The sequence below is a fragment of the Talpa occidentalis genome, unplaced genomic scaffold (assembly GCF_014898055.3).
Source record: "Talpa occidentalis isolate TD23 unplaced genomic scaffold, MPIMG_talOcc4v2.1 talOcc4.5, whole genome shotgun sequence".
NCBI lineage: Eukaryota > Metazoa > Chordata > Mammalia > Eulipotyphla > Talpidae > Talpa > Talpa occidentalis.
Window position 1 is genome coordinate 39,478,618 of NW_023604861.1, and position 14,737 is coordinate 39,493,354.

Here is a 14,737-nt window from a genome sequence, read left to right on the forward strand (position 1 = left end):
AAACCCCATTTTAAAGGCTTAAAGAAAAAGGAGCTATTTTTCAAAAGCCACATTCATTTTCCAGAAGCATTTGATTTTTTTTTTCTTTTTTTTTTTTTTAGTGCTAAGGAAATAATGGTTAAGGGCTTTTAGAAATTGTTGCACAACAGCTTCTTCCTAAAGCCTGAATTACAGACACTTCAGAAAACTCAGCAGAGGTATACTCGGCACTGATTGCACGGAGGAACATTCTCAGCATGAGTTCACTCTGATCTCATTTCCGTCCTCACCGGCGGGCTGGGGAGCGCCTCAGCTCTTCCCTCCTCTTCCAGTAGCTTGCTGTGCTGTGCGATGGGGCAGGACCAGCTCTGCTTCTGCAGAGGAGGGAAGTGGTTTCCAGTGAGGGCTGTGGCCTCTCGGGGGTGTTAAGTTCTCTTTTGAAAGGTCCACAGCACAGGGCAGAGTTCTTGGCCAGCTGAAATAGAGAAAATCTGATTTGTTCACTTTACCAGAGACCTGGCCTGGGGCGGAGGGGAGACGTGTAACATTTAAGGAAGGCCTCTGGTAACCATAGGGACGTGCATAGCTCACCGGCCGCCACACCACAGCTGCCAGAAAGGCAGAGCTTCCCACAAAGGAGGGCAAAACACCGGAGGAGATCTGCGACCCCAGAAGGCAAGACTGGAGAGACCCAGATCACCCACCCGTGTCCTCCTGGCCTAGAGCGAGTGTTCCTGCCAGGACTGGGGGGTCCGACATGTAGCCCATGGGGAGAGCGTCACCAACAATGCGTCCTGCGCTATGGCCCGGGCCTGTCGTCTGCTTAGGTGATGCTTCAAGTAGCAAATAACTCCCACCCCCAGCTCCCTCCTTGCCCCAGGACAGCGTCTCCCTGCCCCAGCCGCCTTCCCCTCCGCTGGGGCCGGGAGGAAAGCACGCGAATGAAGGAATTCAACCACGATGCGCAAGATGGATAGCCTCTCAGGGCCATTTGTATTTTAAAAGAGGCGCCCCTCTCCTGGAGCAACACCCTCTGAAGACAGACTTCAGATGTTAGTGGGCAAGCGGCCAGGCCAGCTGTGCGGAGCTGTGTTCCAGCCAAGTGACTGAATGTCTGCTTTCAGGCGGCTTCGAGAGCCGCTACAATCTTCCACCTCTGCAGAGAGCATTCCTGTTCTTTCCAGTCTCCACGAAAGGTCAAGGAGAAAAAGGGATTCTTGAGTTCAGACACTACATATTGAATGTCAAATCTTGGTATTGGAGCCTACTGTGTGGACGTGCATGTTCTATTTTGAAAATTGTTCAGAAGCATCGGGGCCTTAAAGGACACACTTCAAAATTAACAGCTGTATCCCCAGCCCACGTGTCATTAACTAGGCCCTGCGCCTTCTTGGGTACTCCTAGTCATCTGCCCTTTTTATTTTTTTGTGCACAGCACCCTGTAGTCTGAGCTTCCTGGCTTGCTGTGGACGAACCTGGATTCCTCAGCAGCCCTGGGCTCTCTGGAAACTGCTCCCAAGAGATGAGGCCAAGGCTGGGCAACCAGTTGCTGCCCTAGCATTCCCACTTGATTTCCAGGACACCTGCAGTGACCTGTTCAGTGTTTTCAGGACTGAATTTCATACAGGCTGAAAGTCTTCTGCAAAAGGGGAGGGAACAAGTAGTTTGGCTGAGACACTCACTTTTCATGAGTCCTGATGATGGATCATAATTGGTACCAGAGAGAATAAATGATCAGTTTCATTAAATTATCAGTATTTATTAATATAAATATAATACATTTTAAATTCAATGTTAATGCCCTTAGTAAATATACTATTTTCTTCAAGTTTCAATTACCAAGGCTTCATGGATGGCACTATGAGACCAATTACACTCAGCACTCTTGGCAGACTCCTTATTTTTCTCATCACATCTGGCCTGCATAAGGAGACCCACTTGCTTTGGGATGTTCATACAGGCACTGTTTCTTTCCATTTCCAGGTCAAACTCCAGCTGCCACTAGTAATACTTCTGAGTTGCATGTAATTTTAATAAATCCTTCTATCTAACACTCCTCTGGGGTCACACTCGCCACCGCAGGTGTCAGTTGTTTGACAAGTGCTGTTCCTTCAGGGAGGAGCCGGCAGCTCCATGTGCTGAAGCCTGCAAGGAGAGAACCGGGGTGCTGGGCCTGCTCAGGGGAGGGCTGCGCGCTGTGGACGATGGCCCCTAGAGTTGACGTGATCCTTGATGAGATTGTGAGCAGAACATGACGTTCTCGACTCCCAAACCACCTCAAAGAAGTGTCATTCTTTACATAGCAGCCAAATACCACTCAATTTGGAAATTCCAAAGCCCTGGCACCCCAGAGCCAGCGTGCAGGGCTGCGCAAGAACAGATGCGGCCTCTGTTTGAAGGTGAAAACCCCAGACAGTGCCTAGTCTCGAAGAGTGTCCAATCATTTTCAGCTTGAGAGGTTAGCTTGGCAAGCATTTCCCCCCTTCTGGAGATTTTGTTTACAGGATTTAACAATTAAAAAAAAAAAAACAAAAACAGAACCATGCGCACAATTGTGCATTGTTCAGCCTCGGCACAAAGGTCAGCTCCTGGCACCCAGTACTTTTCCGATTCCTGATTCTTTTTGATCCCACCGTGCAGATCAGCAGATACGGAATTTTAAAGCAGCAGAGAACAAAGAGACAATGGGCAGAAATCTCGTGAATTATTATCCAACAGAAATATCTGTCTAGCCGACGGGGGAAAGCCCCTTTTGTGCAATTCTAGTGTTTATGTAACTTTGAGGATGCATAGTCAATGAGTAACGCAATTTTGTTAGGGCACTTGATCCAGGTGCTAAGATCCTTTGTACAAGAGGCTGAGATGGATGTGGGTTCCGGAGAAAGAGATACTACGCTGGAAGGACGTGGCTCTTGTAAGACACACAGGGACAAAGTCAATTCATTGTATGAGAAATAGAAACACGGGACTGCAGTGTTCAGAGAGCATTCTGTCCAACACCTTTAATTCATAGTTAAAGCAAGTGAGACCCAAAGTGACGACCCAAGTTCACACAGGTAGTTAACGGCTGAGCACGTCTGAGGTTTGTTGTTGTTTTTTTTTTTTTTTTTTTACTAACTCTACTTAGAGCCTGTAAATCTTTCCACTGTGAGATGGAAGACTGGAATTCCTTTCTATTACCTGTGGTACTTCTGGCCGTAGTAAGTCTAGAGAAAGGTAAAGGAAAGGCAATAGGTGAGAACTTTGTGATGCTGACTAGAATGGGGCAGAAAAGCAGCCACGTGTTACAGGTTGGAGTAATGTCTTGAACGTGGACATTTTATTGAAGACGAAAAGAACTAGGATCAATTTACTAAATACTGGTGAACATTTGACTATTCTGGAGATGCAGTTCCTGAGAAAAATTGTCCAGGTGGGAGATACTGGCTGAGAGCTTGGTGGGACACCTCTTACAATTTTGGCTGTTGGAAACCAATAGAAACGCAACACACGAGGCAGCTCCTCTTGTTCCCTCACTCCCTTTCTCTCTGCTTTGTTCACGGAGGAATTTAATTTTGACTGATGTGACAGCCCAGGAAGAAGCCAGGTGGAGCTGGCCTTTCAGGAACACTGGCAGGGCTGTCTATGGGAACCCATTTCTAAATGGCTTTCAAAGCCCTGGAGTTTAGAGCCGTGCTTGCTGGCAGTGATGGATTTCTCCTCCTCTGACAGTTCACAGGAAAGGGCGCAGTGTAAAGACTGGATGATTGATTCCAGCAAGCGAAGGCTCGAGCGCTCCTCCTCCATCCCCTTCTTGTGGTGCTGCTCCAGCTGCCTGTGTGTGATGAGGTCATTTTTGGGGGGCACAAAGGACTCCAGGGGGAGTGTGCATCATCTGCTGCCCATTCAGGGCTTTCACTCCTCCTGGCTGCTCAGGGGCAACAATGAACTTTGTCAGCATTACAGGGGCTCACTATGGAGCCGGTTTAGACGCCTTTCAATAGTACCCCCCTGAGGCACACAATGCATTTATTATATCGTTCTGGCCTAAGAAGGGCCTGGGAACAGCTTGCAGTGGCCTATAATTAAGTACATTTAATAATAAAGGCATAAACTTCTGAGGCGTTGCAATAAGTAAAAATAAGCTCTTCATCTTCTCACTTTCTACACCCTCCCTTATCATCATCTTCCTCTTTAAGTAAAGCCAGAAGTTATGGTTTAAAACAAAATAGCAATTGCAAAGGATGTCTCCCCAGTGAGGAAAAGGAAGTGAAATGACTTGAACATTCTTTCCAAGTGAAAGAAATGGCTGCTGCTCACTCAGGTAGTTGCATACGGGGAACTTGTTAGAAGGCTCTTCTGCTACTCATCTTCAGGTTCAACTTCCAAAGCCTTTCAGGGGCTGGGCCTCTGGCCACGAGGCGCGCACGGGGGCTAAGCTGGTTCCTGGACGGGCACTTGTTCAGCTGGCTGCTGTGTCCAGGGGGGAGTGCTCAAACATCTTCCCTAGCAGGGCCCCATTTCCTTGGTCCCCACACCCACCCTCGAGAGTCCTAATATGTGCAGATGATTATTTTGACGGGAGAAGAAGGCATGGGGTTAGCCTACAAGAAGAGAAACTGTAATGGAGAAAGGGGAAAGACTAGGTTTGTGAGCAAAGAAGAAGGAGAGGGTCAGCCCACTCCAGGCCTACCTGCCTGCATGGCCCATTTCCTTGAAATTTTCTAATTCTTAATTTATTTGTAAAGTGAAGATGTTTGAGTACGGTGGTTAGTCAATAGTCTAGTACAGGGAATCTTGGAAAAGTGACACGTTCTGAATCTCACTTTACTGTAAAATGTGGCAAAAATACCTATTTTTGCAAGTATTGTTGTGAAGACTGAATGGAATCGTTTATGAAATCGCTTAACATACCTGCTTTATAGTTAGTAATCAGTAAATACTAGCTGCTGCTGCTGTTGTTGCTATCTTTGCTTTCTTATAGTTGATTAAAATGGAATGGATCTGTACAATTTCACTAAGTCTGGGTAAAAGGTAACATCATGAACAACTTGGATTTCTAACTCATAGGACCGTGTGCACACAAGTGCCCCAGTGTTTCTGACCTTGCCATCAGTGGTGAGTGAGCCTTTACCATGTGGTTGAAGAGGCTGACTCCTACTGAAACGTTTGATTTTAAACTGTGACATTGCGCCTATTGACAAATAAAGGTCAGTCCAAGAGAGGGTGGAATAAGGTACAATTTAAAAAAATATTGAGGCCTTCAAAAGGACACTTTTGGTTATAGTCAAAGAAACCTCTACCGTTCAGTTCAAACACAGTGCCTTCTTTTTACTTGCTTTAAGTTATTTTATGTGAATGTTACCGATTTTTTTCTTACAAGCATTTGTTATTTTGAATATTAAACTTTGGATACCAAGATGAGAAGCAGCAGAAGAAACAGGGAACTCAGGCAAGACATCCTTTATCCTTCTACTGGGGTAGCATGGAGAACAGAACATTCGCTCTTTATTATTTAAAGAGTCTTTTAAAAAGTCATGTGGGAAAGGAAGCAATCCAAGGATCTTTTGATTCCTTTTGGCTTTGGCCAAGAAAATGGAATTATTGAGAAAATCAAACCTTATATAAAATATTGCTGTTAGAAGGTCTTTTTAATGGGCTAAATACTATAAGATCATTGCTCGCTGGGCAACCCAGAGTAGAGGAGAAAATAAAAATGATTATTGACCAGGAACTGTTTGGGTGTGTTTCCACAGACCTGTATCTCGATGTCAGAATGTAGCATCAAAGCTCCTGGATGGGGCCACTTTTGTTATCTTAGGTGCCCAAGAGGATGTGTTAAGGCAAAAACCAAGTGTCCTTTTCCCCCTCAGGTTTCTGGAAACAGACCAAGTCACAAATCATCTTCCTTTAACCCTGACCTTTTATAAAATGCAGGTCAACTTTTCTTGAGTGATTTGTAACCCATTAGCAATTGTAGATTTCCATGCACAAACCTCCCTCTGGCTACTTTCCTGAATTCTGAGCAAGTGTTGGAAGACCCAGGAATGCCAGAATTATTCCATCACTGCATGGTTCACTTTATAGATGTCTTTTCTTTAGAGTTCTCTTTATTCCTAGCTTATTTAAAATCACAGGGTCACCAGGGTGATGAAGGGCATTTCTTAGATAGTGGACAACATGGTGGAGGTGAAGATCTGTTGTAAAATCTGAGGGATGTCCTTGGTATCCATGGCGACAAAAGACCGACCAGCTGGTAAAGTTTTCTGAAGCCTGCCAGGAGGGAAAAGGAAAGAGAATTACCATTGCAAATGGGGGCTCCCTTTCACCTCCAGCCCTTACAAACCACAGTATCAAAAGGGCTTCTTAGGAAAGGAAGTTTTCACTTTCTAATACCTTGCCCCTGCCTGCAATTATTGGCTGTCACTCCACAATGAAAGACTTGGAAGAGCCACAGGGAGCTAGACATTGAAAATGAACTGAAAGAAAGACCTTTTCACTGAGAAAACTAGCAATTTGAAAATAAAAAAAAAAATTACTTTTTATTACTGTCATTTACTGGTATTTTCTATTCATTCCCTTGACAGAAAAGGATCCTAGGGACCAATCTGGGATCAGCCTACCTGGGTCCAGAAATGTGTTGAACTTACACTTTCCTTCTAAGTGCTTTTCCTGCCTTAGAAAACAGGCCTCCAAAAATGTTGCCCAAACCCCTAGTGGTTCTTTCTCTCTTTCTGCCCATCACCCAATGTGAAATACGATCTGGCTTACGTAATTGCTCCTTTGATGACACTGAGGTTATATAGGCTTATGATAATTTTTTTAAATGTCAATTTATCATTTGGAACAAAGGGCCATTTTTGAAGGTAATGAAAGTGCAAGACAGTTCTCGCCAAAAGCACGCCTCCTTTCACTGTGCCAACAAAGTTTGGTTTTGGAATGACATTTAATAAAAGTCAGCCCTCCTGTGTCGTATCATACATTTGGCATGCCTGGTAGACCAGCTAATTCCACAACATATCTTTTGCCAGGGGGTGTTGGACCATTTCCTTAGGAAACCACAAGGGTATTATTGTGCTTTCTTAAGTATTCAAACAGGATCTGTTCACTAGAAAGACAAAATTGCCATTTCAGCTCGGCTAGTATTTGTTGAGCTTGCCATCTGCTTAGTACTGGGCTGATGCAGAAGAAAGCCTGGGAGGAAAGGCATGGTTCGTGTTCAGGGACGTGGAGACTAACACAAAATTGAGAAAATGCAGTCAGTTGTCATAAAGTGACTGTAATCACATGACAGTAAGTCTGTTCTTAACCTTAGTCTGTAGCCTGCAGCAAGGCAAAGGAAATTGAGGGGAAAAGATGCTGCACTGTGGACACAACATTTTCTAGTCTATACGGGACTCTGCCACACAATAGGACAGGGAAAAGAGGTAGAATAATTAAAAGCTCTATGGCTTTTTTGTTTTAGGCAAGATTTTTTTTCCAGGCGATATATATTTTGTTGTGTTCTCCACTTCTTGTAAGTATTTTAAACAGAGAAATATGCGCTTCTTGTAATTGAAAAGGATGAATATTAGTGTGCTTAAGTAATGAAACATTTCCAGATTTCTCCTTTCAGATCATCCAGTACGGTATTCCTTGTCTGAATGAATTTTATGACTGAATCTTCAGTATATGCAGTGCAGCATCTTACTGTATATACCATATATACCATCTTAGGTTGTCTCCAAGTGTGTCACTGCCTATTCCCATGTAACAAGGGAGAGGTTTGTGATGTGTACATGTGAAGTCTCTGTGTATAAACACAGACACACAGATTTATGCATGTGCGTGTCTACAACACATAGACACACATAGGAAACTAGGAAATCTTTGCTAGATTAAACAGGATTTGAACAAGACTGGAATTGAGTTTGGGACCTTGATATAAAGTACATTTATTAGTGGACAAATCAGTTTGCTAGCTATTTTACTGTTGTTTAAATATAAAACAAAAAAACCGTGGAAAATGTTCCTGCTCATCCAAACATAGTCTAGTTGAGGAGAGAGGATGTTCTGGCTTATTAGCTCCTTGAGCGGAGTGCCAGTTTCAGTTTTTCTCATCTCCCTGATGTCCCTCCTTAACATGTTAGCCCATGAAAGGCATCAGATGTTCTAGTATCTCTCTACCCTACCCTGAGTGTCCTGAGATGATACTTACTTGGTTGCTTGATCACCTAAAGAGCCAATGAAAATGGCAAAAGCATTTACTTGAGGGTTGCTTGTCAGGATTTGGGTAAACTTGGCAGGATGTATTCCATATCGTGATAGGTTCGCGTCACTTAAGACAATCACAAAGTATTCGTCAGCTTCTTCTTTGATAATGTCCTTGATGGCATGTTCTGTCCCCTCTAGTGTGTGGTCCCCACTCATGCAGAACTGAGCATGGGCATGCATTATCTGGGGAAGAAGAGATGGTGCACAAAAGGCATGGGTGAGAAACATTGTTCATGAATTTGAACATTTGCTATCGGCCATGAGAATGCACAAATACCAGTTAGTACACCTGAATAAGAAGTCTGAGTTCTATTTAATTAGCTCTGTAGAGTGATAACTGTACACAGTGATGTCTGTATGTGGTAAAGATTTTCATTAGGAACAAGAAATGTTACAATATTATCCCAGCTGGAACTTACTTTTAAAAGTCAAGTTGCAATTGAAATGAGAAAATATAAAACTTGGCGTCACACCAAAGGATGGTGATGACACAGGAGAAAAATCAGGAATGGATTGAATTTCCAATAAACAAAATTATAATATTAAACACTGTGCTTACATCCATAGTAATGGAGGACATTTACTTTCAAATAATGGGGTGTGTGTGTTTCTATTATAGGTCTATGTACAACTGAGTTTACCATTAGAAATACCAAGAACACATAATACTGGCACTAGAGACTACTCTAGAAGGGATCATCTGTTTCCTTCTACTGAAAGATCAAGGGGCTGAGAACTATACAGGGTGTAGCTGGGGACACAGTTTATAGAATCCTGAAATAATACTGAGTAGCTAAAAATATGTAGGGAACAAGTTTAATTTCTGTACGTGGAGAAAGGATTTTAGGTATGATTAGTGTTTGTCAGTTTAGTGCCTGAATACCTGTGAAACAGTCTTTTTCCTATAGTTGCTGCCGCTTCAGTAAATATTTTCAGATACTTTGGAAGTTTTCATATTACAGAAGTAATTGAATATCTTTACCTTCAGAATCTCTAGTCTTTGCTTGTTGTCCTTGGGGATTTTGTTAATTGGCACTAGAGCAATGTTGAAGCCATCTCCAGAGTGTCCAGCGATGTCATACTATAGGCAAGAGAATCAGTTAGAAGCCTCTGTCTACTAAAGAATTGTCATTCTACCTCATCTGTGTGTTACTGTTCAGAATTGCTCAACATTTGGCCACAGGGAAGTGAAAGGAGACAGATTCCAGTCTCTCTCATTTCTGGCCCATTCTTTTAGTGCAATCTCTCTTGTCCAGCAGGAGGTGGAAAGCATCATGAGGGCTTCAGGGACTACCAAGAAGTCCACTCTTAACTTCCAGGGAGAGTTAAAACAACTCACCCCACACACTAAGATTGGCAGAATTTGAAAATGGTTCCCAAGATTCCTGCCATATAATCCACTCCCCCTAGTGTGGGCAGGCTCTGCAAATATGATGGGCAGGAGATCCCTGTGACTATTACGGAGCAATAAGGGATTTTGCAGATGTAATTAATATCATAAATGAATTGATTTTGCGTTAATCAAAAGATATCTGTGTGGAACAAATCTAATCACAGGAACCTTTCAAAGTTTTTCCCCCCTCCACACCCCAGCTGGTAATAGAAGACAGAGATTTGCAGCATGGGGGTGGGGATGTGGCACATGGGGGATTTCTGTGGTTGAGATGAGGGCACACCATGGGGTTAGGCCCTGAGAATGACATTTAGAATTGACCCTGGCAGCAAGTCAGGAAATAGCAACCCCTTCCTGTACTCCCAAGGAACTGAATTCTGCTAACAATCTGAAAGGTGGTAAAAGGAGATTCTTCCCCAGAGCCTCCAGACAAGGGCCTAATCTGATCAACTCCCTAATGTCAGCCTTATGAGACCCTAAGCAGAGAACCCAGCTGAGTCTGTCTGGACTATCTCAATTATAGGACTGTGACTTAAAAATGGGTATTTTATTATTTTTTTCATTAAAACTCATAGTATGTTTATATGATTTGTATGAGAATATTAAGGCTGACTTAAAGAACTAAAAGTCATTAATATAGGGAAAGAACAAATGGTATAGTTGATTTATAATATACATCAAATAGCCAAAATTAAAAACTCTAAAGGTACTACGGGGGTGTTACATACGGAGGGGTGTTTAGTGGCATGTGGTTCTTAATCACGACTGATACTCTCATTATTTGGTTTAGGCACTTGGGAGTATCTAGGTGTCAAATTTATATTGGGAAGGCTTGTGGAGGGGCGGGGCAGGGGGAGGGGGGCGGGGCGGCAGGGGGAGGGGGGCGGGGCGGCAGGGGGGGGGGCGGGGCGGCAGGGGGAGGGGGGCAGGGCAGGGGGGGGGGGCAGGGCAAGGGGGGAGAGCACCGAGCATGGTGGAGCAGCAGGCACAGAGAGAAGAGACCTTCTGCTGCACCACATGCGCTCTAGCTCCATGCCCCCTTGCGGGTAGCTCCCTGGCCGGGGCTTGAACTCAGGCCGCAGCGGTGAGAGCGCTGAGACTAACCCCTAGGCCATCCTGGAGGCCCCACTAGGGCCTTAGTTAAATGGAACCTTTAACCTTTATTAGGAGGCTTCAGGAGAACTACTGACAGCTGCTTCTCCAGCAAGTCAGAAGAGATTACGGCTGCCCTTCCCTTCACTCAGTGATCATCACTGTCTCCTCCTAGGGCCCGTGGGCGCCGAGGGAAGATGGCTTTCAGAGGCACCTCCATGTCTTCATCGGTGACAAGGGGGGGCAAAGTATGGGGATTTTTCAATTCTAAAACAAGTATTTTTCATTGATGACTCAGAAAAAACCTACACAGTTCAGAAAGTAATCAGGATTGTACTGATCCTGAAAGATTTCTTTGGTGATGATCATGTGTAAAATCAATATTTAGAAGTTTCTAGAGATTTAAGTATGCAGACTTCTGATGTCCTCATAGAATAATGAATGCTCTTAGCGAGCTGAAGAGACTCAAAAAAACAAAGTAAATAACCCAGTCACAAAATGGGCAGAAGAGCCAAAAAGGAACCTCTCCCAAGAGGAAATGCAAATGGCCAACAGGCATATGAAAAAATGTTCAACATCACTTGTCATCAGGGAAATGCAAATCAAAACTACCATGAGATACCATCTCACACCAGTGAGAATGGCACATATTAAGAAAACTAGCAACAACAAATGTTGGCGAGGGTGTGGAGAAAAAGGAACTCTCCTGCACTGCTGGTGGGAGTGCAAACTGGTCCAGCCACCATGGAGAGCTGTGTGGAGACCTCTGGACCCACCAAACACAGAGCTTCCATATGATCCAGCAACTCCAGTCCTAGGCATTTACCCAAAGGACACAGAACCATCAATTCAAAAGGGCACCTGCACCCCTGTTTATAGCAGCAATACTTACAATAGCCAAGATAGGGGAACAACCCAAATGCCCCAAAATAGATGACCGGATCAAGAAGATGTGGTCCACACACACCATGGAATATTACTCAGCCATCAAAAAAGACAAACACATGCCATCTGCAGCAACATGGATGGCGCTGGAAGGGATCATGCCCAGTGAAATAAGCCAGAAAAAAGACGAAAAACACCGGATGGTCCCACTCATAGCAGGAACCCAGAAACCAGCAAAGCACCTGTAGTCCATGACCTTAGTCTATCCTTTGCAATTGTTTTCTTCATGTTGTATAGAAGAAATGGATTAAGTAGAAGAAGCCATACATTTCTGGGCATTAAAGAATAGTTTGAGTGGTTGTTCAGAATCATCTTGGAAGGGGCAGTGATTTATCTCTCCATATCCTCCAGATATTTCTTAGCTCGTAAGTGTCTTCTAGTACCACCGTCTCTTCTCCCATCAGTATACACTCTGTTTGCCTTCCTTGCTCCTAGAAGCTGCCCAAGGACATATGACGTTCGTTATTAAAAATGCTACCTGCCAACATTCTAAGATCTTTCCAGGCCCTCCATGGATGGCAGTGGTTTCAGATCACACTTAAAAAATCTCCTGAGGTTGTGACCAGAGATTCGTCCATTGTCGCTGCTCTCACAGATGTGCGAGGACTCGGGAGTGGCGCTGGGAGGGGCGATGGGGTCCAGCACAGAGGACGGAGGCAGCTGCCGGGGTCCGGGAGTCTCCTGGCCAGAGCCCGCCACAAGCTGCCCGAGCCGGCCTCTCGGTACACAGCCCGCGCTCACCTCGGGGCGCACCGGCGCTCGCGGGGGTGCCGGAACTTCCGGACTTTATTTTATTATTTTATTTTATTTTTTTCAAATCTGTACAAACATCCTACTTTATTTCCATCTAGTGGGCAAGATACATACATACATCTCATCATGGGCAAGCTCAAGTTTTGTCTTATCTCTCTCCAAAAAATGGGTTTTTCTATAAGCTGTCACATTTGTGGTAATTTGTTATGCAACAGTGCAAAACTAATCTGTTTATTTTTCTGAACACAAAAGTGAAAAATTCATTATGGAAATTTTAGAAAAGCACAAAAAAGTAAAAACTAGCCAAAATCCCATTATTCAAAGATAGCCTTTTTAAATGCCTCATTGTATACAAGTTTCAAGTTAGTTCTTTAACTGGTGAGAGTGTTTTAAAGGCATGGTCACATTTACTCAGCTTTGACTTCTGTTCTGTGAGCATGGCTGGTGTGCTTACTGCACAAATGTTTTAAGAGAGTTTCAATCAAGTTGGGGCAATAAACAGTTTTCCTCTCCCCTGTTGGCTATATTCTTGCAGAACATTTGCAAGCTGGAATGCTCCTCCCTCCTCCCGACAATTCTGAGATACAAGGTGGTTAGTCTGAGCTAGCTGACAAAACAAAAACAAAAACAAAAAAACAAAAAAAACAACAAACAACCCATGATATAACTGGAACCATCACATTTAAAATCAAAAGAAGTGTAGAAATCCCTGTTGATATAATTTTAATGCAAAAATAGGAAGGAAGTAGGCAACTTGGTTATACAGGGAAGATGAGTTCTTTCAGACTTGCTGAAAGTGCATTCTGGAGGCATTAGAGCAGAATTCCCCTTTGTGTCGTCACAGATGGGGCTGTCATCCCAGGTCGGGGACCCGCATGCCGAAGGTGGATACACAGGGTGGATACACAGCAGCAGTCCTCTAGACTTTCTTGGTAGGGTGCAGGAAAAGCGCAGAGCTGAGTGAAAAAGACTAGGGGGTGAGCACAGAAGCAGGCCACATGGGACAATCCTGGGACGTCAGAGCAGAGGGTTTCAACTGTGCAGAGTGACGACAGCCACGGCCATCCTAGAGAACAGCGACTAATGACCTTGGGCACGGAGTCAATGGAGACCTTTGGGGGATAGTTCAGTGAAAGGTTTGGGGACAAGAAAGAAAAGTAGAACAGCACACAGAGCAGTGTGGGGGAGAGGTGTCTGCATTTTACAGGTAGCAGAGTGGAGGTGGTGGGGAGGGAGGTCAGGCTTATAGTCGGAGGGGCGAGTCTGGGGAAGGAGGGAGGGCATTCCTTTCTCTGAAAGGACAGCAGGGAGAATGAAATGGACAGAGAGCTGTGTATGAGTGGCAGGACCAAGTGCGCAAATAAAGGCCCATATAGGGTGTCTAAATATTACAAAGCTATAAATTGTTCAATAAAATGTCTGTACCCCCTCTTTGATAAATGGACATTATAATGACCAGGAAAGCCAAATTTGGGATGCTTGGGGTCTGTGAAATTCTGTGCAAGAACAGAGAGATGTGGGTAGCAGTGGCCCCTGATGTGCAGCCCAGACCTTTCTCTTCCTACAGTTGGCTCTGGTCCCCACCCAAGGTGCCTCATAGGCATGCGTGTGGGCACTCAGTCACGTCCACACGTCAATATACAGTTGCTCCTTTGCCATCCCTCGCACCTGGGCGCTCACACCATTGGTGAGTTGCCCTAGGAAGATGGCCTCAGAAAGGTCCGTGCAGGCCCTGGAAGTCAGTCTGGGCCATTTTAGCAGACAGTCGAGGGTCCCAGGAGCCAGGAGCATGATGGAGAAAATGGCTCCAGTGGGCACTTCCCCTTTGTCCCATAGACTCTCCACCTCATGGGAAGGTCAGTCAGAGGAGGGAAGTAGCCTGGAGGTTAGTCTATGTCTGGTTTTCAGAGTGTTGTCTCAATAAAAGGAATGATATGAAGACTTGTTTGGGAGATTTATCAATATATTAAAAAGGCTAGACAATGAATGCTTTCTAAGGAAGTAACATGAAAAATAATCTCCTTAGTAGAGTTAGCTGTCAATGTAGTGAAAAGGAAATAAATAAAAATTGAAATAAAAGCTATACAGCTTTTAGATAACTATAGGAAAGTTCTGGTGGCTTCAGTAGACACCTGACTAAGGTCACCCATGTGTTCAGTGCTGGGAGTGGCCTGCCCGATTTCTACGTGGAAGCCGGCTCCAGGCCCTGCTCAGTCTGATTTGACAGTGGTCACAGCAGGAACTGTTGGAGACCAAGAATAAGGTGCCAGGCATGCTCTTTCCTTAGGGGCTGGTAATCTGTTAAACAGACTTTAACTTGAGGGGAGATCAATCCCTTGACAA

At 44.4% G+C, this 14,737-nt stretch overlaps 1 protein-coding gene across 2 annotated transcripts in view; it reads right to left on the reverse strand.

Annotated features, from left to right (window-relative positions):
• Positions 1–1,749: 1,749 nt before the first annotated feature.
• VWA8 (von Willebrand factor A domain containing 8) overlaps positions 1,750–14,737 on the reverse strand; it is a 364,311-nt gene continuing 351,323 nt past the window's right edge. For both annotated transcript variants that reach the window (XM_054701470.1, XM_037526940.2), the window contains 3 exons: positions 9,194–9,292; positions 8,156–8,394; positions 1,750–6,231 (listed from right to left, as the gene is read on the reverse strand). In XM_054701470.1, the coding sequence (XP_054557445.1) occupies positions 6,123–6,231; positions 8,156–8,394; positions 9,194–9,292 (447 nt within the window). In that variant the 3' untranslated portion in view covers positions 1,750–6,122. The remainder of the gene's footprint in view (positions 6,232–8,155; positions 8,395–9,193; positions 9,293–14,737) is intronic.